At 46.0% G+C, this 25,571-nt stretch overlaps 1 protein-coding gene across 2 annotated transcripts in view; it reads left to right on the forward strand.

Annotated features, from left to right (window-relative positions):
• The first annotated feature begins 17,346 nt into the window (after nt 1–17,346).
• The window catches only part of PROKR2 (prokineticin receptor 2), a 47,538-nt gene continuing 39,313 nt past the window's right edge, over nt 17,347–25,571 (forward strand). For both annotated transcript variants that reach the window (XR_014778226.1, XM_084776875.1), the window contains exons 1-2: nt 17,347–17,701; nt 20,230–20,816. Coding sequence is in view for 1 of the 2 variants with exons in the window: in XM_084776875.1 (XP_084633001.1) it covers nt 20,359–20,816 (458 nt within the window). In the remaining variant the exon portion in view is untranslated. The remainder of the gene's footprint in view (nt 17,702–20,229; nt 20,817–25,571) is intronic.

Here is a 25,571-nt window from a genome sequence, read left to right on the forward strand (position 1 = left end):
AAAGGGACTGTAAAAGCCGGAGGGAAGAAATTGAGGTTACCAAGGAAATAGTGTCTTCGAGACTCAACAGGGCCGACACACATGAACTCACAGAGGCTGTGGCAACAAGGACAGGACCTGTGCATCAAGCCAGACAGTGTCCCAGTGCTGAAAGGGGGAAGTGGACAAGATCTCCCAAACCAGCAATCGTCTCCAATTGGCTTGCTGCTTGCAAATGAAAATATAGTTTCTCCTATGGAGTCTCACTGGGTATATAAACCAGACGTAGGGGAGGCCTCACGCTCAGAAGTAGATGGCCAACACACACACACACACACACACACACACACACACACACACACACACACACAAAATAGTATTTTGAGAGATGTTTTGTCTCATAATACTTTGCTTGGGCATTTTTTAAAAATCATACTGGTCCTTTGCTTATATATTATGATTTATAATTTTGTGGTTTGTGTGTTTTGTGTGTGTTTCTTGTACTTTCTCGTTGTTGTGGTCTTTTATTTATTTTATTCTGGTTTATTCGTTTTGTTGTTTAACTACTCCCACATGATCTGTTGTCATTTTTTTTTTTAATCCAAGAGTATTGACTTGCTCATCTCTAATTTTATTACTCTGAGATTCTCTCTCTTTCTTTTATGGGTAGTTGCCTGGGAATTTGTCAAACTAATTATTTAAGGAAACAGTTTTTTGGTTCTCTATGTTGTCAACGTCTGCCCTGAGTTTGACTACCTCGGGTCATCCTCTGCTGTGGGGCTTGGGTTGTTCTCGGTTTTTCTGGGACTGTGAAGTCCAGCATTCGGTTACTGAAGATTGTTCTGATGTGTAATGCAAGCACCCGCAGCTCTAAACTTGCCTCTTAGGACTTGCCTTAGCCACGTATTAGCCAGGCTTCTCTAAAGGAGCAGAAGTGATTCTGTCATTATCTATGTATATGTTAAAGGGCATTTATCAGGGTAGCTTGCAGGCTGTGGTCTGGGTGGTCCAACAGTGCCTGTCTCCCAACAGAAAGGCCAACAACCCTGTAGGTATTCAGTCCACACTGTCTTAGTGCTCCCAGTCTGGAGCTGGAATCCCAGGGAATTCCTAGAGACATGTTGGTCCACGCGTTGGGATCCCAGAAAAAAGTAGGTTCTAATGCCAGTGAAGGAATGCCTCAGCAACATGGTAAATACATTTGCTAGTGGGAGTGAGGATAGGCAGACAAAAAGAAAAAGCCTCCTTCTTCTTCTGTGTCCCTCTCTGCCAGCTGTCACCAGGCATGGCCCAGAGTCAAGGTGGGTCTCCGCACCTCAAATGATCCAGTCAAAAACTCCCTCAGAGGTGTGCCCAGCTGCCCTGGTTTTAGTTGATTCCAGATGTGGTCACGTTGACAACCAAGATCAACATCATGGCCATATTCCAAAGCTTCTGGTTAGCTGTGTTTTCATTTTCCTCTGGTTCTAGAAACCTTTATATTTCCTCTCTGATGTTTTCAATAGCCCACTGGCCATTCCAGACAGAATCACCGAGTCTCCGTGTACCTGTGTAGCTTCTGTGGTTCTTCTTGCTATAGGTTTCTAGTTTTATACACTCGGTCTGATAAGATGCAAGAGATTGTTTTCATGGTTCTGTATTTGGTGGGATTTAATTTGTGGCCTTGGCTGATTTTAGAGATGACTCCATGAGCTTCTGAGAAGAAGCTGTATTCTACTTCTGTGGGAAGGAATATTCTGTATATATGTTATGTCCATTTGAGCTGTGTTTTAGGTGAGGTTTCTTTTTTGATTTTTAGGTTGAACAGCTTATCTGGAGATGAGAATGGGATATGGAAATCACCCATTGTTGTTGCATTAGGATCTGTTTGGCTTTTATACCCAGTAGTGTTTGCTTTGTAAAATAGAGAAGTCCACTGTTTAGTGAACATATATTTATATTTATTAAATATTCTTTACGATTTATTCTCTTTGTTAATATGTAGTGACCTCCTCAACACATTATCAATAGGCATAGAATTAAAGATACCCATATTGGAGGCTGTGCTATGAATTTTGGTAATTTATGGTAATTACCATAATTTTGGAATTTATGGTAAATGTGCAAATAATAATGAAGTAAAAGAGACAAAAAAAGTGGCGGAGAAGCAGGGCTTACTGAATGAAAGGGAAGAAGAGAAGAAGAGAGTGCCACAGAAGGAACGAGCAAGAGATCAGTAATGATAAAAAAGAAAATATGTATCCCCCAATAGTTTAAAATTAAAACTAGGTAAATTTCAGAAGGAGAGTTAAAAATCAAAACATAGCCAACAAGATAAAATGTATCACCAAACCGTGGCTGTTTCCCATGCACCCAAAGCCTCTGGGAGACAGTTCCCAGCTTAGCCACACGGGGGCGTGCTCTGCGGGGAGTCCAGGGAGGATGAGGATCCACACAACCCACAGAATGAGAAGCTTATGTGAACGCTGGTCTGCTGACATCAGGGGCTTGTCCAGTACCAACTCAGACACAATAAAAACCAAAGGAAAGACAAGGTCTCAAGTGACGCCCTCCCCGTGCACAGAGCTTGCAGTCTCCACTTCCAAGGATACAGAATGCTGCTTTTTTTTCTTTCTTTCTTTCTGTTTTTTTTTTTTTTTTTTTTTTTTTTTTTTTGGTTTTTCGAGACAGGGTTTCTCTGTGTAGCCTTGACTGTCCTGGATTCACTTTGTAGACCAGGCTGGCCTCGAACTCACAGAGATCCGCCTGCCTCTGCCTCCCGAGTGCTGGGATTACAGGCGTGCGCCACCACCACCACCTGGCCAGAACACTGCTCTTCTATCCCACCTCGTCTGTTCTTTTGTGTGAGTTTGATTCCTTTACCTTTTCTCCTACACACCTAGTGAGATTTTTGAATGTAATTTTAGTTTCTTAGTGCTTTTGTTTTTCCCTTTCATCAATTCATTTAATTTCCTATGTTTGTTTTCCTTCCTTCAGCTTCTTTTTCTTTTGTGCTTCCTATGTTTCCTCCCCAACACTACATTTGTTGTATTTTTTCCCCTGTAACAACATGGTCTAGTGCTTTGGTTTTGACTGTTAATTATTTTGCCCGCCCCCCCAGGTCTGTTTGCTGTCTTTTATGAGCAAACATTCACATACCCCAAAATGACATTTGTAATCCTTGCCTCCAAATTATCCTTGATGGGCTGCATAAATGCCAGCACACCTGGGCAGGGCAGAGATGGGGTAGGCGTGGCCTAGGAGGAGAGAAGGATCATGGGAGAGGCAGAGAGACAAGTGGGGGAGAAGAAGGAAGTGGGACTGCCATGAGTTAGCATGGAGAAGACCACATGGCTGAGAGGAATTGTCTGTGAGGTGTGGCGTGGAGGAGGCAGCCCAGATGGAAAGCACGTGCAAGTATTTATGGGGATATTGAGTGGGAAATCGCTAAGATGGGAATGTAATGCAACTGACATGAGAGGTGGGGCTGAGAGGTAACAAGGTAGATTGAGGGTAATATCTGCCCAGGCCCAGGTGAAACAAGGCTTATTTAAACACAACAGGTGTCTGTGTCTTTTATTTGAGATGGCAGAAGGTTAATAATAACCACTATAATAATTATAGACTTTTAATAAGAAGCATTACAAGAAATATTTATTTACTACATTTCTCTTACCTTACTATCTTATTTATTTATTATTTATTTTATTTTATTTTTATTTTCTTTCTTAAATTTATCCTGTCTGGAAGTCTTTTATGGTATTATTAATATTTAGGTAAGCATGTGACATAATGGCGCTCACGTGGAATTACCACGCACATGTGTCTCTATACCTTGTTCTCAATCACTGCCCTCCTCAGCTCCATGCCTTTCCTAGTTAGTTTCACTCCTCCTCACAGAGAGTCCCCGCTTCTGGTCATCATGTGTATTCCATTATCCACTCTCCACTTATTTTATTAAGATCTCTTCCTCTCATCTCATGTTCCCTTTTCTAGTTTCATAACTTACACACACACACACACACACACACACACACATACATGCAGAGATTCATATACAAGTTCATACCTTTACTTATCTGAATATGGCTCACTTCATTTAACATAAGGAAACATAACAGATTCAATTCAATCCCCATCAAAAAACCCCAGTGGCATTCTTCACGGAACTAGAAAAAAAAAACAACACTGTTGTGATGGTTGGGAATCCTTCAGTTCATAGATCCGAATACTTGGTCACCAGGGCATTCCCAATGGCACGGTTTGGAAGGATTAGGAGGTGTGGCCTTGTTGAGCCAGGCTCCGCCCCTCCTTGTGCCCCCGCCTCTCTCTCTGCAGATCCACATATAGAACTCCCAGCTACCTCTCCAGCAATAGAACACTGCCGAAGACACCTGTCTTCGCATCAAAGTGCCAAAGACCCTGAACAGCCAAGACCTTCCTTGACTAACAAACAGCATCACAAAACCTGATCTCGAACTGTGTTACTGGGGCTTGAGAGGCCCACACGCGCGCTTGGGTGTGCACTGCCCTCTTCCTGAACGCCTCTCGATGAGCCCCATGTTTAAATCTATGTTAGAACCTGAAGCTGCTTCAACTCTGCTTTATGCTGTAACGGGTGTGGCTTCTCGGGGTGTCCCATGACGCCATGCCAAGGTTCTTGTGCCTCCAAGACTCTCCCTTGTGAAGGCTTATAGAAGACTTATTGATTTTAAAAGAAATTTTTTTTAGAGACAGACTCAGAAGGAACCTCAAGGACCCTTTTACTATAATTTGAGAGAAAAACACAGGGCAGGCAAACCATAAATCCCAGGAATTGTTGATTAGAGAGAAATGAAGCAACAGAGTTCTGCAAACAGCTGCATAGCCTAAAATAGCTTCAAACTTGCAATCCTCCTGCCTCAGCTTCTTGAGTGCTGGGATTATAGGTTTTGCTACCATGTCTAGCATTTCTATGTATTCTAGACAATGGCTGGTGTGAAAAGTCCCTGAGTATCCTGGTTCACAGAACTGCTTTAACAAAATACCAGAAACCTAAACTCAAGGCTTTCATCGAGGTTGTGCTTTAAGCCGCTAAGGAAAACTTCACTGTCTCACCTGGTTTCCCTTCACCCCCTTGGTCCTTGATTTCTAGGGCAGGTAAGATGGCTCAGTTGGGAAAGCGCCTGCTGAACAAGCATGAAGACCTGGTCCAGATCCCCAGCACCCACAGAAGAATCCAGGTGTGGTCTGTAACCCTAACACAGTGATACCAGAAAGGCAGATCCCCCAATATACCTAGCCAGATAGTCTAGTCAGTAAATGCCAGACTCAGAGAGAGACCCTGCCTCAAAAGACAGGTAAATGCCAGACTCAGAGAGAGACCCTGCCTCAAAAGACAGGTAAATGCCAGACTCAGAGAGAGACCCTGCCTCAGAAGATAGGTGAATGCTGGGTTCAAAGAGAGACTCTGCCTCAAAAGGTGACAAAGAAGAGACCTAATAACAACTTCTTCATATACACACGCACACGCACACACACACACACACACAACTTATAAATTATTTTTTTCTAATCCCTGAGATGTTTTGCCTTTCAAAAATAGAGACTGTTTTTTCTTTTTTTTTTAATTTTTTATTAATTTATTCTTGTTACATCTCAATGGTTATCCCATCCCTTGTATCCTCCCATTCTTCCCTCCCTCCCATTTTCCCCTTATTCTTCTCCCCTATGACTGTTCCTGAGGGGGATTTCCTCCCCCTGTATATGCTCATAGGGTATCAAGTCTCTTCTTGGGAGACTGTTTTTTCTTAAAGATCAAAAGTGGAGGATATTTTTCTTTGAGATGAGAGGTCTCTGCCTCATTTTTCTAAAACCAGACCTGGACACACAATGTCTCTCCCAGCAACCTCTGTCTGCCTTGTAGGTAGCTTCAGGTCAGCAGGAGGGCATCCAGGTCCCAGTTTACCTCAACCTAACTTTGCTTTTCAAAAGTTCTATATACAGTTAAGGTTGCAAAGAAGAGTGAGAAGGGCAGGGCAGCTCATCACACTGACCTGCGTGTAGCATGTTACAGTGGTTTTAATGTGGCACTGTGAAGACTGTCACCTTGAATGATCTTTCCACTTCCCTCCAAATACCTTAAAAGGAGGTCACTTTGGAAACTGGCTATCTCAGTTCTCCCACTTTTTTAAAAGATTTATTTATTTATTATTATGTATACAGTGCTCTGCCTGCATGTACTCCTGCATGCCAGAAGAGGGCGCCACATCACATTACAGATGGTTGTGAGCCATCATGTGGTTGCTGGGAATTGAACTGAGGACCTTTGGAAGAGCAGGCAGTGCTCTTGACCACTGAGCCATTTCTCCAGCCCCAGTTCTCCCACTTGACTTTGAGGAAGCTGCTCGCTTGGCCTCCTCTAAACTCAGTATTCAAGGACGCAACCCTCATAGCGTTGGCATCCATGTTGGAAAGTGGTCACCCTCACCACCCTAATTTATCTCAGGACGTATTTACAAAATTGCCAAGAGAGGACATTTGGCTACTATCATGTAACTATTGCCACATAGTTTGTATGAAAATTTCAGCTTTTTGAAATGCCAGAAAACGTAAATCAAGCCCAACTGAAAACATTTATGATCATAAAAGTCTGGCATAGCTTTGGGGTTTATCCCATAAATAGTGAGGCATTATGATTTTGGAAGGAACTGTTGCCCGCCCCGCCCCCACCCTCTAAAGGATAAGTTTGGTCGGCGCCTTTGTTTTTGCTGATGTTTCTGCACGCTAACCATTGCTCAGAATTATCTGAGCAGTACTCGAATGTTCCAGAACCCTCAGAGAGCTGTCTGAATAACGCTTCAAATGTGAACACATCCAATACCCACCCTTGTAAGGGATCGGTCCTGCAAGCAATAACAGAGAGCTCTTCCAAATGCTGCTGCTGGCCACAGAAGTCAGCATTTACAAGAGAAAAGCAAGCTTTAGCTGGGCCACTTGCTCAACTGTGCCTTCTAAATGTTTAGTGGTTGCTAAGCAACCAGGTCCTTAGGTATACCGCTAAAGCCTTTCGGAAGCCTCTTTAGGATGGTGGTTACTGAGTACATCTTGAAGTCAGCCCAGCTCAGTTGTCCGCTGCCCCCTAGGAACATCACTTACTGCCCTGAGCCTCAAGGTCCCACCACTCTCTTCAAAGCATTGTCTGAGCATGCAGGGAAGGGCGTAGCACAGGGGCTGCCACACAAGAGACAAACTAGATCAGCTATTCTCAAGCTATTCTTGAGACTTTGTGTGCCCCGCCCCCCCCCCCAAATTCATATGTACAGAGACACACTCCTGCAATCCTAGCACTTGGGGCACTGAAGCAAGAAAATCTCCAGTTTTAGGCTAGCTTGTGTGCTGGGGGCTGGGGGGGGGTGGGGGGGATAGGTGGGAGAAGGAAAGAGGGAGGAAGAAGGAGGGAAGGAGGGAGTCTCATAACCCTCAGTACAGTGGTGTTAGCTGGAGAGCATCTGAAGACTGAATCCAGAGCCTTAGCATCAGGCTTTTACAAGGGAGCTGGGGATCTGAATCCAGGTCCTCACACTTGCACACCCAACACTTTAATGACTGAGCCATCTCCTCAGCCCTAAGTATATACCTTTTTAAAATTATGTTTCTTTTTTTAAATGTATATATGCATATTATTATACATGAATAAACTAAACTACATTCAGCAGGAAGAACCATGAAACAAAATCAGGAATTAGATAAATCTTACATTCATAGTGATTTGGCTATTTGTATTTGGCAGACTTGAAAACATCGTAAGTGGGCTGTTTCTCACAGACCCATAGGATGGCCCAAGCAGAGATGAAAAAGAGTCTGCTGCGCATTGGGTATTCCTCTTGAGACCCTAAATGTATGCATAATGTGAGTGAGGCCAGGTTAGCCTGCTAGAGGGTGAGATCACATCGGCCCCTTCCCCCTCTCCTCCATTACACCTACAGCTGAGACAAATAACAAACATGTGAGCGAAGCCATCCTAGACTCGGCACACCAACTCACACATTGACCTTAGTCATGTGAGGAAGTGCAGCCGAGATCCTCCAGTCCCCTCTCACAACTCACCCAGAGACCGATGAAGAGTGACAAATGGTTATTGGGTGTGTGTGTGTGTGTGTCTGAGACAGGGTTTCTCTGTGTAGCCTTGGTTGTCCTGGACTTATTTTGTAGACCAGGCTGATCTCAAACTCACAGAGACCCACCAGCCTCTGCCTCCTAGAGAGCTGGAATTACAGCATGCCCCACTGTGCCCAGCTCTGAATAGTTGGGGATAATTTGTTATGTACCAAAATCTAATTGATAGAAACTGTTCTACCTCACAAATTTCATCCACAGTATGAACCGTTGTCTGTTGTTTTGTTTTGTTTTGTTTTGTTTTTTTCATTACACATTACAGCCTTTGTCAAAACAAAATTTATATTTAGGTTTTTTTTTTCAGGATTCACAAAACCCCTATGATTTCAAATTACTTCAGAAAATTACATTCAATTACACTGAAGACCAATATTTTGTGGATTTCTGTACACATACATATCTCCTTTCTCTTGTGGTAGGGTTATGCAGCTGAGGGATTCCTCGGGGCATTCTAATGTGCTTTAGTTGGGTTGTTAACACAAACACACTGCTCAGTACCAACGCCAGTTCTCAGTGATCAGCCCCACCTCAAAGAGCAACTTTGTGTTTAAAAGTTTATAGTAGAACATCCACAAGGAGGAGTCTCAGACTTTTCTAAGGTTCAGAATTATGTGGAAAAGCTTTGAGGAATGCCCAAACGCAGGCCCCACTCCAGACCTCTAAGCCTGGACCTGTGAGGTCAGTGCCAGTGTCATTTTCTTCATTTTGCAGTGAAGCCACAAAGCCATGGCCACCATGTTCCTGCTCATAGCTGCACCAGCAGATGGAATAGCCTTGTCTCCTCTGTCACTGAGAGGAGCTAAAATGCAGTGTGTGACTTCCTCCCTCATCTGTACTCTGCAGCATCCCCAAAGCACGGGCAAGCATCTTCATTCACCCCCAATTAATACTGCAACAACCTCATATTCTGCTAAGGCAATACAAAATGTCCTGACCGCTGAGGGTCACAATTCTCCAATAATGCTGAAAATATCTGTTTTGTTTTGTTTTGTTTTATATGTGTGTCTCATAAATCTGGGACACTTAACAACACCCCAAGAGGGTCCCAGCTATTAATCAGAGACATCAGTAACATCCTTTCCTCAATAGCCCACTCCACCCAGGCTTCCCCGCTCTGTCTCTTCCTGCCTGGTGGGAAGCACTTTTAAACCCCTTTGCAAAGATTGTTCTTGGCTTGCTGTTCTGAGTTCCCCAGCCCTGTAGGCATCATCAGAGATTCCTAAGTGCACACAAAATCGTTGCATCCACCATGACGTTCCATGAGGGTCTTTTGGTGGTCTGGCATTTTTATCTACATTTGACAACCTGGCCCCACAAAACCCAGCAGCTTCTTTAAGCAAAGGTCTCCCAAATGAGACAAACCATTTTTCTTTCTAGATTTAGGTTTTTTTTTCAAGATACCACTAAATAGCTGCCTAAACCACAATCACATCTCACACACACACACACACACACACACACACACACACACACACACACACACACCAAAGAAACCAGTAATCTCTGAGAGAAAAAGAAAAAAAGGTAACATCAGGAAGTTGGAAGTGGCTGAAAGAAATTCAGAGAGTTCTTGTGCACATATCCTATTACCCAGCAGTCCTATTGCCAAGAATGTCCATCCAATTTGAGCTTTGGATGAATCAGGCTGGAATTATTTCATATCGGAAAATAGATAATAAAATATGAAACAGAAACCCCAGCCAATGTCTCAAAAAAAATTCTAAGGTCAATTACAAACATTTACCCCCAGCTGTAAAAGGAGAAAATGTCTTGTCCTGTCTACAGAATTATACTTGAGATGTGTGCTCAGCTATGTGTAAAGCACTGGGAAGAGCAGCCGGGTCAGAGGAGCTCTAGGAAGAAAAAGAAGGGGGAAGGAACAGTGGTCCATAAGGCAAGATGGTGCCCAGGGGACCCTGGAGTCTCTTCCAGAGCCGGAGAGAACAAGGACTGCAGAGAAAGATGCAGGACAGACCTGAGGCAGGCGGGAGAAAGGCCGGATTGCAGGGCAGACCCGAGGCACTCCAGAAACGCAGTCCAGCTCTGGATCAAAGTCGGCAATTACAAGCAGATTTCAGAAAATTATGAGCCATGAGTTCGAGCAGAGTTCAGAGAGGGAAACTGTGGCTGCATTTTTAGGCAGACACGCCCCTCCCTGCCAGCCAGATATTTCCAAGTGTCTAAAGCGGCAATTCCACGAGGAAGAACTCTTTCCTTCGATCGTTGAACAAGGTATCCGTTGTCCTGCCGTGACTCCTCTCAAGCTACTGTAGTTACATCTCAGCAAGGAGCCTTCGGACTGAGCTCTGACCACTACGTTCTTCAGCAACATACATAGTAACACATCCATCAGCTTTATTCATGGTGTTTGCCAAACTTGCACACAAGGGCTCCAAGCTTTTAAATAGATACGCCCAGATGTGCTAGCTCCAGCTGCGCTATTGAGTGATCTGCTTGAGAAAGGTAAGGTACAATTCAAACTTCTTCTTCTTCTTCTTCTTCTTCTTCTTCTTCTTCTTCTTCTTCTTCTTCTTCTTCTTCTTCCTCCTCCTCCTCCTCCTCCTCCTCCTCCTCCTCCTCCTCTTCTTCTTCTTCTTTTTCTTCTTCTTCTTCTAGCTGGGAATCCCTTGGAGTCCTGGCTTGGGATTTGTGAGACACACCTGCTTGTGTCCAGATGCCCTGCCTCTGATTGGCTGGTTCATGTGTGTTTCTCACAGTTGCACCAAGTGATGTGCAGATTCTGTCTTGTTGCTCCTCGAGGGTTGGGGAGACGGCTCAGATGACACATGCTGCTGTTTCAGAGGACGAGTTCACTTCCCAGGACTCATATCAGGCAGCTGTGTCTCTGCAGACACCTGCACTCAGATGCACATGCCTACACACAGATATACGCGCATACACATAATTTAAAATAATTTTTAAAAGTTGTTCCCAGGAGCCTTTTAGATGGGTGCTTGGAGTGCTATGCCTGGTCGGCCAGCATATCTTCCTTTGTGCTTTTTCATGAATGGAGGCTCCAGACATGAGGATGTTATTAATGTAACTCCTAAACAAACCCTTCAATTAGTTTGATCAGATGGCTTTTAGCCAGCTGTTTGGTTATTGGAAAACATCTGTGCAAGGTTCAGGAAGCCGAATCGGGTGGCTTGGTGGAACAGCCTATTGCGTGCAGGACCCTGGGTTCCACCCTCGGCTCACAAATAGTAATGCAAGGATGAAAACACTTAGACAAAACCATTTTATTGGCTTAGCTCATACCCCGGTTAGCTTTTCAAAAGCACTGAATGTGTCAAAACAAAGTGATGCTTTTTTTCCCCATGTTGTCAAATATCTGTATAACTTTTTGTTTGCGTGTGTCTGTGTACTCGTGTTCTTTGTTACACAAGTAATCTATGTCTACTGTGTCAACTTCAAAATATACACACTTGAGATCCCTCCATGATGCCAGCACCTGGGGATAATTGCTCCAGCACATGGTAATTTCCACTTCTTCTTTTTTTTTTTTTTCACATGTCCAAAAAAAAAAAATCTGGATGCTAACCAGGTTTTTGTTACAAGAATTGCCTTCTTGCAGAGCCTGCCTGCCTTGATGTGCCACTTGCTTTAATAACAGTATTTAAAGTGAGGATAAAAGCACTTAGGAAGAAATCATAACTCGGGTAACAGACTCGAGGACTGTCAGCCACTAGGAAGGCACTGCTGTGGCCTCAGTGGTGATGGTATGACATTTCAGTCTAGTTACCCATGATCCCCCGGAGTGTTAAATCCCTTCTGGCAAAAGGAAGAAGCGGGAAACAGTTATCTCTTATAGGAGCTCACTCGGCTTCAAGAAAAAACAAGCGAGAAGGCTGAGTGTGTTGGCGCATGCACTCAGGAGGCAGACGCAGGGGGATTGCTGGTAACTTAAGGCCAGTCTCGTCTACATAGTGATTTTCAGAAGAGCCAGGGCCATATAATGAGACTCTGGCATAGATAGATAGGTAGATAGATAGATAGATAGATAGATAGATAGATAGATAGATAGATAATTGATAAGTAGATAATAAATTGGTAAGTAGGTAAGTAGATAGATAGGATAAGATAAAACAGAAAACAAAGAAGGACAAAAAAAGAAAAAAGAAAAACAAGAATCACTAAGACAAGATTAAATTCTTTTCCTGGAAACCTGAGGACCACCAAATGGCCTCAGACAGATCACCGTGTTAACCACCTTGGGAAGTAAAGACGAAATGCCCACTTCAGAACTCTGAGCAACTCAACCGCAAATGCAGACCGAATTCACTGGCCTTACATAGCATGAAATTCCTGTTTGGGCGCCAGCAACAAGCACTTCTTTCATGGTGTTCTGCCTCACCACATGCTGAGAAACATGAGACCAGTTGCCTGAGGACTGAAGTCTCTGAAGCTTGGGCACAAGATAAGTCTTTCCTCTTATAAGTTCTTCCGTCAGGTACTTTTTCCCAACAAGGAAATGAAGGCCTAGTGTAGCCCCTCTCTGCTTTCTCTAAACAGAAGAGTCTGATCTATACGAGCCACTTTGGTCCTTCACAGTTCTGTTTGGACCACTTCACTGTTCTCAGTCAAGGGCTTAGTTACGCCCTCTGCTGGCCGGACAGGGAACTCTTGTTCTGTGCTGTGACTCAGAGTTTCCGTGGGAGACTCCGATTACCCAGCACCCTCTTTATCTCTTTCTTGGCCACCTCTCTTCTGCATCTTATCCTTCCATTCCACACAGCGCTGCCTACAATCAGCTCCCTAGCAAGTACAGTGCACTCAGATCTGTGTCTCCAGATGTTTTAAGTAGCCCAACCAAAGGCCACGTTTCACTTTAGAATTGCAACCCAATCTCATGTTCTTTTAATACTCAAGTTAACCCAGAGCTCTATGCCACTTACCATAAAAATGGCTTGCACTCCCTCCTAAAATGACACCAGTATCCCCATGCACTTGCACACATCTAAGAAAACCCAGGCCAAAGGGGTCACCCCTCAGGGGCTGGATTATGAAGAGGGGGCGGAGAAAGAGTTCAGCTTTTCCATAAATTTACAGTATGTGAATTTTCCTCACACGTGTGCACAACCCCAGAACTCAAGTGACATGTGGCATGTCTGCATTCTTTTCTGAGCTCAGGGAAGGATGCCAGGAACACCTGAACACCAACTCTTCACCTGGAGGAAAAAGATGCAGAGATACAAAGGCATAAAGTCTCTCTCTCTCTCTCTCTCTCTCTCTCTCTCTCTCTCTCTCTCTTTATATATATATATATATATATATAAAGAAATAGTTCCCAACCTCAGTCAGCAAGGCAGGAAAGCCTCTGGTGTTTCTTTCTCTATGGCTAGAACACTGTCTTCTCAACCTCCCTTCCCAGGGGGGAAAAGTTTTTACTATGAAGAAGATTGCATTAGCTAAGCTCTGTTACAGAGTCCAGCTTCTTGCCTTTTTTTTTTTTTTTAAATACTGGACCCCAAACCCAGAGCCTTCTACATAGTAGGAAAGTGTCCTACCACTGAGCTACATGCCTAGTCCTTTGGGTTTTGTTTGTTTGTTTTGTTAGTTGATTGGTTGGTTGGCTTGGGTTTGGATTTGTTTTGTTTTAACAGACTCTCACTACGTGTCACAGGCTGGGCTTGAACTCCTGATCCTCTGACCTCAACCTCCCAGAGTTCTAGGATTGCATGTGAGCATGCCTGTACCCATCTGGAACTCAGGTTTGAACCTGGCGACCAGCTCCATCCTTCAAGGCTTCTGCTCCCACATCTCACCCCTCCCACTGCTGCCTCCTCCGGGACTTGAAAACTTCTAGAAACAGTTTTCATGGCAATCCCAAATTCTGATCAAAATGTCTCTAGGGCTTTCATCCACAGACAAGAAGCATGGCCAGTGGCCATTAAGATGCGATGCTTTCCATTCTCCGCACGGTCACCTGATTCCGCCAGCGAGGCAGATCAAAGGTGGAAGCTGGGGCACCTTGAACCTGAATACTCCCCACCTTTCCAGCTACAGTAATTCACAGAGCTAAGTTACATTTAATTTCAACAGCCTAACAGCATTGACTTACCAATGTGTTATAGTCAAGAACAGCAACACAGTCTTCACCACAAGAACACACAGACGTAGAAAGATGACTTGAAGGATTTTTTTTTTTTTAAAGAACAGAGCCATTCCCTGAGGGGACACCATGTCTTCAGGACTGAGGACAGGAAGCATCGCTGAGAAATCTTGTTCTGGACTACTGCTTCTTCCAGAGCAACAGACCTGTGTCCCTCAGTCGCGTGTGGGGCCTTGACCTCTGCCCAACAGTTTGCTTAATAGAGCCTTGTGGACCTTTTTTGTGACTAGATCTTCCACATAGCCTTGTGCAAATGCTTTTCAGGCTTTGACTCAGCAATACCACTTCTAAGAATTTGTCCTACAAATATCCCTGCACAGGCACCAAAGCATGCTCTGTGTGTTCGCTCGCTGGTGAACTGTAATTACGCACGTCATTCCATACCACACCGCAAGAACAAAAAAAAAATGGAAATAACTTGATTTGTAGTTTTACAAACACTTGAGCCGGTTAAACCAACATATCCAACAATGTGAGTTTTCAAAGGGCAGCAACAGTGTATCCCCACAGTAGACGCTATTACCGGACAAAGACGAAGGATCCATACATATGTTGGCTACCGACGTGTCCTGGGAGGAATAAATGAGAACATGCTATTTTATTTGCAAAGGAAAATGCTAGAAGAATGTAAAGATACCCCTAGGAAAAATGGGGGTGTACAAGGTGGATGGGGAGGGATGAGAGTGCTACTTTATATCAGTTGATGTGCTTTAATTTTTTGAATTGTGTTTTTACTATTGACTGAAAAACTGTCCTGCAGCATGACCCTTATAAGGACCTTGGCACCACAACTGAGCTCTGTCTTCCTATTACTTATAACCAGTAACTTTCTAGTGGAATCTTCACCTCTACCATCCATTGTTTCCAGGGCATGTGGTGGTGGGAAACCTTGTTCCAGAAAAGAGTCACTTTCAAGAAGCAAAGTAACTTTTAAAAGGCTATCTGCAGAAATGGTGTCCTCATGAGTCCAAGAATTGCCCCCATCATATTGGCCTATGGGCCATGGCTGTTAGATATTATCTTAACTGATGATTGCTGTGGGAGGGCCCAGCCCACTGTGGGTGGCACCATCTCTAGAAAGGTGGGTCTGGGGATGCACATGAAAGCTAGCTGAGTGAACATAAGCCTGTGAATGAGCCAGGAAGCAGTGTCCTTCCTCGTCTATCCATTTCCTCCAAACCCATTTCAGGAGAAACACTGAGGTCAGCCGGCAAATGTTTCATATTCCCTTTTGCCTTTACTTCCCCTCAGAACCATACTACAGAGTTCGGCTAACCCTCTCCCACCTAGAAAGACTTCAGAAAGAAGATCATGTTACCTGACAGTTTACCTGGAAGTCTCCACTTCCAGACTTGTAAGCTTATAAGTGAAAGTCAGGACACAGAGTTGTCTCCAACTGTCTACTGGGACGTCTCCAGCCCTTAAACCCTCTATTTACCCAGAATTCGTGGCTTCCCCCCATCTCAATATGAGTGCCACTGGCTCCTCTGCCCCCTGGGTAGCCTTGTCACCCACATGACCAGCCCATATCCACTTCCCGCCCCATGAACGTGATCTCACCAGTAGCATAACTCTCCGAAGCTGACACCTCCCACGCAAGTCTTAAAGTTCTCTCTTCTTCTGCCTTAGGCTTCTCCATCACATGAGGAGTTCCATGGCTCAGGGGGAACTGTCCAAAAGAGGAAACTGTCCCTTGGTGCTGGGAGTTGGGGCCAATGGTTACATGTTCTAGCTGCCCTGTGCTGCCATGGACAACTATGCGGCAGGTTCCCCATGCTTTTGCAGGTGATGTCAGCTCCTAATGGCTACAGCACCCTTTTCTCATTAACACAGACATATTGGCTCCCCACCCCCCCACACACACACACCTCACATCACTGTCTGTGTACCCCATTCTTGCTTTCCAAAATCTGCCTGCACTCATATTTGTTTGGGGGGTCTCCTTGAGGATCCTGAATTACGACAACTACTTCAACACTCTAACGCACTGTCCTCATTGTCTCCATGGGGACTGCATGCTGGTCCCCTGACAAATTTATTATGCTGAGGTCAGGACATCAAGTTGCTATGATGAAAACTATGGGTTTCCTCGTCTGTGTGAATGTGACGCTCCCCGAAATGTATCTTGAGGAAGGCTGTGAGCATAGCAGAGGGTCCTAAGGGTCTGTTTGTCTCATATAAGGGCTGAGCTGGTGGACATGGTCCAGGGGGGTTGAAGCCTTTAGCTGAAGTTGATAAGCATGCGTCAACTCTTTGAAAGAACAACCTGAAGAATATGTTCAGGTGTCTGGCCACAGTATCCGTCCACTCCTCGTACAAAACCAAAGCAAAACAACAAAGTCCTTCCTCCAGTCTGGACGTTACACTGACCAGCCATAGCACCAGCCCAACCACAGCCTCTCCCTATGAGGAAAGCAGAAAACTAGGTCTCCTGTCTTGATCATAGCAGGGAAGAGGATCGGAGGGCGGGGCAGGGGTTGGTTTCACATAAGGGGGGATGGGCAGAAGCACAGAATGTCCAATATCAAATACTCTTCCAAGTCCTCTACGTGGGAAGTTTAAATTGACAGCCTATTCATCGCGTCCCATCTAGAAAACGCTCTCCGTGGCCAACACGCAGTTCTTGATTTAATGGTGGTGGGGGGGTGTAATTTATAAAGCCCTCTGTTTCTGGGGGGAGATAAAAGAACTCAGGAAACAAAGCAGAGGCCCTGTAGTCTCCATGGGTAGGCTGGAAGTTGGACTGGGATTGTCTTTGAATAGGCAAGGAGTATTACAGGAAAGGTCTTCCCAGAGTTTGCATGGGGACCTCAGAATTAAAGCTGTGTGGCAAGCAAGCCGTATCACCGTCATTTCCAGCTTCATCTCTTATGGACTGCATTGCAGTATGGGGACCTCCCCTATACCACCTCCTAGGCAAAACTAGGTTTCAACCTTGGCTTGCAGAGGGCAAGAATGCTGACACTGGGAAACACACACACACACACACACACACACACACACACACACACACACACACACACACACAGCAACTCTGCACACCGGTGGAAACTATAGCGACTTGCAGAGAACAGTGCTCAGTCTTCAACAGCAATTCTCTCCAATGTCCGGCCGCTGAGGTCTCACTGGCTTACAAGAGCTTTAAAAGCCCACTGAGGGACCACCCAATAGTCTGAGACCCTAATTCAGATGGGCTGGGAGGCAGGAGGTGTCCCGGGGGCGGAGTCGGGCGCCTTGAGGGGCGGGTCACCAGAGCTTGGCTCGCAGGCTTTAGGATGAGCGGAAAGGCGAAGAAACAACTCCAGAAAGACGGACCCGCCTCAGAAGTGCGCGGGGGAGAGCTCGGCAGAGCAACACCCGCCCACCAAGCACCGGCGCCTCAGCCAGCGCTAGCTAGTGTTCCCAGAGCTCGAGCCGCGCCCACCTACGGTGACGCCGCGGGCCAGGGGGTGCTCCCCTGACATACCGAGGCAGGTGAGTGATGGGTGGCGGCGGGAGAACTCCGGGCTCGGCGCGTCAATTCCAGGAGATGCCCTCTAGCCTCCGGACGCTGGGGTTCGGGACTAGGGTACAGACCGGGAACCGCGGATGGACCAGGTGGAGGTGTCCGAGCTGGTCCCACGCCCCGCAGGCAGCACCCGTGCCTGCCTTTGCTTCCTGGGCTTGAATTCCCCACTGGATTCCTAACCCCGGCCAGTGTCGCACCGTTCGCCTCTGTAAGTGAAAGACAGGCTCCCTCTCCCCACAGGCTGGTGCTGAGAAGCCGCTAGAACTCCCATTTATCTGTTCCTGGTAACAGTGGGAGACCAATAGACTTCCCAGAGGGACACTGGGGTGCAGAGTTGCCAGAACTCCACCTGTCAGGTAGAGTGGAGAGCGCAGCTGACCTATGTGTAGCTTGTTGGTGTTTCACTAACGCCCCTGTGACTGCTGCTCCTGGCTAGAGTGACTATTTCTGTCCCACCAGCATTTTCTCAACCCTCACAAGGCTGAACAGACCTGGCTATGCAGTTTGATAGCTTCTCGCCACCCCTACTCATAGCCCCCACACAGGCAGGTGTGCTGAGGTGGGAAAGGAAGGCCATTCGGGATGGTGATACCGACTGAGTCAGGTTGGGGGTCTTTTCTTCAGCCCATGCCCCGTAGCAGCCATTTCCTGGGGGCTAGCGTTTTAGAGGCTTTATCTCCTCTCCAAGAATGTCAAGGATTTCTGGAGCAATAAAGACTCCCTAGTCGCGCCCACCCAGTCTTAGGGCGCTGTTAGCAATTCAGTCTGGTCTCACTAGCCACCACTCCAGAAGCCACAGACACCGACAAGGCTCAGTTCCTCCTTAGTCGGGGTGGGCTGAGGGTGGGAATCCGGAAGCCTAGAAAAAGGGGTCCAGGAGTGGATCCAGAGTAGCGGAGTCAACCGGGGGAGAACGGATTTATTCTAGAACAGGGCTTCTTAATTTTGCCATTCAGGAGAATCTCATTCACCTCAGAGTTTCTTCCACATCCCTGGGTTTATAAGTGTATAAAGTAAGCATATAAATCAAACATTTACTGATCATAAATCATTAATGTATTTTAAAGCAACTCTTTGATATGCATATAATTTTACCATTTATTAATGAGGAAAACCAATTTGCATAGTAATGAGATGGATTGCTTATTTTTACACAAAGAGTTCATCTTGGTTGAATATTTGATACTGCATCCTCAACGTTTTTCAGGGTTGAATGATGCTTTGATTTTAGTCATCAGTGCTGAGAATGCCACTTTATATAAGTGTGGTACAAATGGCAGAGGTGTTTCAGGGCTGTTTCAGAAACTGTTAAATTCTTTCCTAATTCCCAGCCAGTTCTTATTTAGTAATGTTTTTTACATGAAACTTCAGCCGACTGATCAAACAGCGACTTTTTAATGTTTATTTTACATATGTGTATAATTTTTATTTTACAAATATAAGGCCGGAAGTTGGTATCAGTTCCCCTGGGCCTGGAATTATGAACAACCCAATGTTGGTGTTGTTAAGAGAGCCCTCTGCCAGAGCAGCAAGCTCCTGTGACCACTGAGCCATCTCTCAGCCTTTCAAATAGAAATCTGTAAATCAAAACACTTTAGCCCAATAAATCCAAGGGCACCCTTATTTGTAGCTGGATGCAACAGTGTGTAGCATATGATCCCAACTACTAGGGAGATTGAGGCAAAAGGATCAAGAGTTCAAGGTCAGCCTAAGTCACATGACCCTGCCTCAAACATAAACAAAGAAGATAAAGCAATTAGATACCTACATACTGAGGAATGGTGGCACTAAATGTCTTTGGCTTCCATAATTAAACTGTTATGTTTCTACGAAGGCAGAAAGCTTTGCTTGTACAGTAATTACACATGTGCAACTCATAGCACATGGGTCTGAGGCAAGGCGTCGCAGGTCCTGTTCATAGGCATTGAAAAGCAAGAGAGTGCAGGGGGCAAAGTGCCCATGTGTACTCAGAAACAAGGCTACAATGAAGTCTCCTGATACAGCTTGGTTGAGGGATGCTGGAAACGGCTCAGATTCATTAACGTGTTTGTTTTTGTTTTGTTAATTAATTTTTGGTCATCCAGAAACAATTTACAGTCCAATTTCTTGCAACCCCCACATTCAGTTATGCATGCCCCACAGTTTAAGAGACTAGCTTCTAGAGCTGCGAAGTGAACCCACAGGCGAGGAGCAGGAAAGCCACGCCCACCCGCCAACAGATTCCTGTCTATCCCCTGCCCTGTGTCTGATAAGGGGTCGAGAGCAACGGCAGCCAAACCAGCACTGTCTGCTGGCAGAGGGGCAAAGATGTGCTTTCTTCTTGGGATTCTATGAAGAATCCAGCTCATTCTATGGCTCAGCAGGCAGAGGGTTTCCCATCTCTCATCCCTGGGTGGTTCTGTCTGGTTGGACCATACGTAGAGAATTCTTGGGGAATACTGCCAAATCTGATGTTCGCTGTCCACTGGTTGTATCTCCTCCCCCTCTTCCCTAGATCCTGGATGATATCAACTCTCCCTGAGGATTCCAGCAGGGAACTACACACACTGACCTCAACTGGAAGTACTGGGCACATCCAACGTGGGCACATCTCCCTGATACCATCCCACCTGCAGACGTCAAAATGGCAGCCCGGAACAGAAACACTAGCTTTGCGCCTGACTTGAGTCCAACTCAAGACCATGTCTCCTTGCTCCCCTTAAACTTCAGTTATGGTGATTATGACCTCCCCGTGGACGAGGATGAGGACGTGACCAAGACACAGACCTTCTTTGCAGCCAAAATCGTCATTGGCGTGGCACTGGCAGGCATCATGCTAGTGTGTGGCGTTGGCAACTTTGTCTTCATCGCTGCCCTCGCCCGCTACAAGAAGCTGCGCAACCTTACCAACCTCCTCATTGCTAACTTGGCCGTCTCTGACTTCCTGGTGGCAATCGTCTGCTGCCCCTTTGAGATGGACTATTACGTGGTCCGTCAGCTTTCCTGGGAGCACGGCCACGTGCTTTGTGCCTCCGTCAACTACCTTCGCACGGTCTCCCTGTACGTCTCCACCAATGCGCTACTGGCCATCGCTATTGACAGGTGAGGCTCGCGTCTGCTCTCTCCCCGCAGGCCCCGCCCCAAATGTGATCCGCTGTTCTCCAACATTCGAGCAAGTTGTTGGAAGCTTCTCCTCGGTTTCATAGTTTTGGTCACGCTCTGGCCTCCAACACAAAGGAAAAAAAATTCAGGCAGCGGTTCCTAAAATTCCATGAGAGAGGCATGGAGGGATGGCTCAGAGGTTAAGAATACTGTCTGTTCTTCCAAAGGTCCTGAGTTCAATTCCCAGCATCCCTATGGTGGCTCACAACCACCTATAATGAGGTCTGGTGCCCTTTTCTGGCATACAGGTACACAGGTGGGCAGAAAACTGTATAAACAATAAATCTTTTATTTAAAATCCATTAGAGACAGTCCAGACAATGGGCACAAAAATTTTCATGCAGCCAGATCCAAATGCAAAACATTCCATTATGTCTTTTCCAGTGTCCCCAGCCAGTCTTAGAATCACTCTGTCACCACAGTTCAGTTCTGTCTGTTCTTTGATCACTTCCTTAGAATCATACAGCATGTAGCATCCCTTCTGGTGGCTTTGCTGCCAAGCTGATTTGAAAATAACGTAGCAAAGTCTGCTTCCAGGAGAGAGGGAAGGACATGTTTGCTTTGGCTATTTTGCATACATCTGCATGCTTATTTGCATACATTTGCATGAGGCATCCCAGAAGTCCTTGCTCTGCTATAAACTGTAGGTAAGATTTATAACAGCAATGAATGAGAATCTTGTATGCTCCCTCAGTTTCAGGTCAGCACTGTCACCAGAGGCGAGGGGTGACAGGGGGAGGGCCTGTGACGAGTCCACCCTTTTGAGATGTTCTGAGATGCGTTCTGCTGATGTGCTTCACGGCCTTCCCCTTTGTCTCCTTCAGCTCTCTAGTTTCTCCCTTGTTCTGAGTGCTGCTTGGTGCTTTTTAATATACCAATTAGTTCTTTTTTTCAGTTATACTAATAAAAAACACAGGAACAAGATGCTGCTTCCCTTTTATAGCAAGATTCCTGTGAGGAAAGCAACCTCGAGGCTCCGCAGTCCAGAAACCAGCTTATGAAATCCATACTCACCAGCCAATTGCACAAAATCTCTCAGGAAAATCCCACGGACTACCACTTGCTATAATGATAGTGCCTTGTCCCTGGGCTCTACCCACCCAAGTCCCTTGGGCTGGGAGTTGCAAAAAATAATCTGCATTTTTATTCCCTTTCCCCTGTGACTCCAGTGCTTGCTGAAGTGAGAGCAACTGCTGTCTTCACCCCTCATCGATTGTAAGTGTTGGCTCGGTGACGTCAGTTTTGCTTTGTCCTGTGGTTTGTGATGCTTGAGCTTCTTAGGAAGCAGAGCTTCCATTTCGCGTAGCCAACTTTTTACTGGCACAGCCAGTGACCAGCATCCTCTGCCTTCCTTCCTGTCCCTCACCAGTGAGCCAATCCCTTATGTTCATCTCTAAGTGATTTCAGTATACTCCCCCCAGCTTTGCCACCGGGCAAGCCATGATGGACACCCTGATGCTCCACTGGCCTGCCTCTTGTTCCTCAGGAGCGTCTAACTGCCCCCCTAGTATCCATGTGCATCCATACGAAGCATCTGGGCATCAGTCGCTATCCCTGGATCTTCCTAAGATATTCCTTTGCTTACTGAATCTCCAGAAGTCCCAATGTCACAGGATATAAATCCTAAGTCTAGCCTTGTGGGCCGTGCTAGCCTGACCTTCCAATACATATTATGGATAGAGATGTAGATGCCCCCCACCTATATGTTTTAGGGCAATCAACATGTTTTCAGTCTTTCTGTCACCACACTAAGATACCGATCTTAGTTTGTGTTATTTCCACCCAAATCCTCTCACAGGGATTCCTACGCAGGTGACAGCAGGAAATACTGAAGGGGGGGGGAGGGGAGGAGTAAGGGCGGTAAATACATTACTAAAGCTTCCACAGGTGACTGACTCCTCCTAAAAGACCCTTAGAGTAGGTACGGATCACAGCTCAGCATCCTCCCAGGAGCAGCAGGAGGGAGCTGGGGTGTTTATAGACAGCTCTGATAAGTCATTGCAGAGGACTCCTCTGAAAATACTGCTCGGGTAGCCACGAGGACTCGGAAAGCCTGAGAAAAACCCTCAGACAAACAAACAAAAAGGCAGGAGTGCACACACATATGAAATGGCAAAGCAGACAGGAATGAGAGAATATATAGGGAAATGGGAGTGGTAGAGGGATACAAAGGAGGGTTAGGCTGAAGGAGTCAGAGCAGAGGCATATGGGGAGGAACTGGCAGCATCTGCCATGACTGCAGTTGGTTTGCAGGCTCTGCTGTACCAAACACAAGCAGGAGAAGATGGAGGTTTGTTTGTTTATTATTTGTTTTCTAACTCAAGAAATTTTTTTCATGTGAAAACTAAGAATTATCAAACCCTGAGGAGATTAAAGATACACTTATTTGTGAACGCTAGTTTTTCAAAAGAGGCAAGGGTCTCACCTTTGTACCCCAGGGTGACTCTGACCTCTGGTTCTCCTGCCTGAGACTACTGGGCACTGGGATAACAGGCACGCACCCTTAAATCTAGACTTAGCTCCCTCAAGAAGCGTATACCCGCCTTGACTGGTGGAGGAGCTGGATGGAGAGGGAGCGTCGTGGGCAGGAGCACATCTGACAAGCACAGAGGAGCCTGTGGGCAGTGAAGGGGGTTCTGTGAAGCAGCACACAGAAAGAGCCTTGGGCCTCAGGATAGAGCCCTGCTAAACAGCATCAGCCCTTCTAACATCATCAGGCCCTACAACGATCAGGAAGATGGGTGAGACATCCCCACCTCTTCCCTGACAGTACCGATTTTCAAAACTAGGTCTTTTGACTGGGGCCACATTCAGTGGTTCCCCCCCCCCCAAGATGGCTATTTTATTCAGATAGAGAAACAGCTTAAGTCTGTTGTGAGATTTGAGAGCCTCTGCCCTCCCCTCCACACAGGTTCTCTCCTAAGACCCTCAAAAAGGAATGCCACCTGCTACCACCCCCTCGTCCCCACTGAGTTTTACCCAGTGATAAACATGTCAGACTTCTGACCTCCAACACTGCACTATCACAATGTGCCCCATTTCAAGGTAGGGCTTTTATTCCAAAGGCAACAGGAGATGGCGACCCAGTGGGGCTTAAGCACCACTTCATGCTCAGCCTGGGCTCCTTGCTGAAGCGCCTGTCTCCCTGGGCACGCTCACGCACTCTTTCTTCCACTGTGCCCGTTCTGCTGTGTAGAGTCCAGAAGGGCCACGGGCAGGCTGTCTTTGGAAGTAGAGCCCAGAGGCTATGCTCACGCAGGGGGTTACTTTTCTAGTTGTAGAACTGAAAGACTCTATAGACCTCAAAAGCTCATGCACGCACGCACGCACACACACACACACACGCATTCACTCATGCACTCACGTGCATACACACACACACACACACACACACACAATTCAAGCTGACAGTTGGCACAGAGACCTTGTAGATGTCTGTCTTGCCAATAAATGAGTCATGGGAAATGTTCAGCATAAGCAATAACTCCATCATCCATTATGAATGTTTCCTTTCTTGGAAGCTGACACGGATCCTGATAGACTGTCAATTAAGTCCTTATTATCCCCACTTCGCTGATGCAGACACTAAGTCTCAGGGGCATAAGTTATTTATCCAAGTGCATAGCTTAGAAACAGGCCTGCCTCATACCCCCTAAGTCAGTGCTCTTTTTTTTCTTATGTACTTGATGTTGACAGTGAATTTTGAAATGTCCTTCAGAGTAAGAAAGATGTATTGGATGACAAAAGACTTGAGTGTAAGAGTTAACGATCGCCAGACATAGCATAGTAGCACAAACCTCTCTCTTTTTCTCTCGTGTGTGTGTGTGTGTGTGTGTGCAGCCTGACCTACAGTTAAGTTCCAGGCCACCCAAGACTACATTACACCCTGTCTTTTTTTAAAGATGGGACGTGGGGTGGGAGATGACAACAAAAATAAGCAGATATGGGATTTTTTTCTCTGCATTACTGATGGCTATACTGTTACAGGACCACATTTAGAGCGGTATGAAGTCCTGAATTTGCTCTACAGTATCTAGAGATGTTGGATTTAGTACAGTATGTAAAACAATGGATGCCTGACAAAAATAACTGCATCCAAATCCCCTAAGCCCATGATGGTGTTATCCTTCATGCTCAGGAGGAGCAAGGTAACTTGAGGTAACCAAGGGACGATGCTGGTCTTCTATAATAGTCTATGCTGGGTACTTTGGGTGGAGCCAACGAGCAGCAAAGGTTCCTACCTGCAGGAAGTGAGTGGAGTCATAATGGGACAATGTGAGAAAGACTCCGCCGGCCATTGCTGCCTTCAAAGAAAGAAGAGGCTATGAACCAAGAAATATAGGCAGCTCTTTAAAAGTTAGAAACCTAAACAAAAGCCTCCCCCCCCCACCCCAGGGTCTGTCCTGAGAACCCCTAAAAAGTGCCACCTGCTGTTACCCAAGATTGTCCATTGGAAACCACGTTGGGCCACCAGCCTCCAAAACTGCACTATCACAGTGTATGCCATGTATCTCAAGTATCGCTTTTGTTATCAAGGGAACAGGAAACAGTGTGACCAGTTATCACTGTGAGGAAGGAGGGGAGCCTGTCTGTTCACCACCCCAGCTTTGTAACGCTTGACCTCCTAGCCTGGCCACACAGATACATGACGAGTTCCAGCAGTTGCTGTGGTATGGGAGCCAGCACGGTTGGGAC

The sequence above is a fragment of the Acomys minous genome, assembly GCF_964271855.1.
Source record: "Acomys minous genome assembly, chromosome: 3".
Lineage (NCBI taxonomy): Eukaryota > Metazoa > Chordata > Mammalia > Rodentia > Muridae > Acomys > Acomys minous.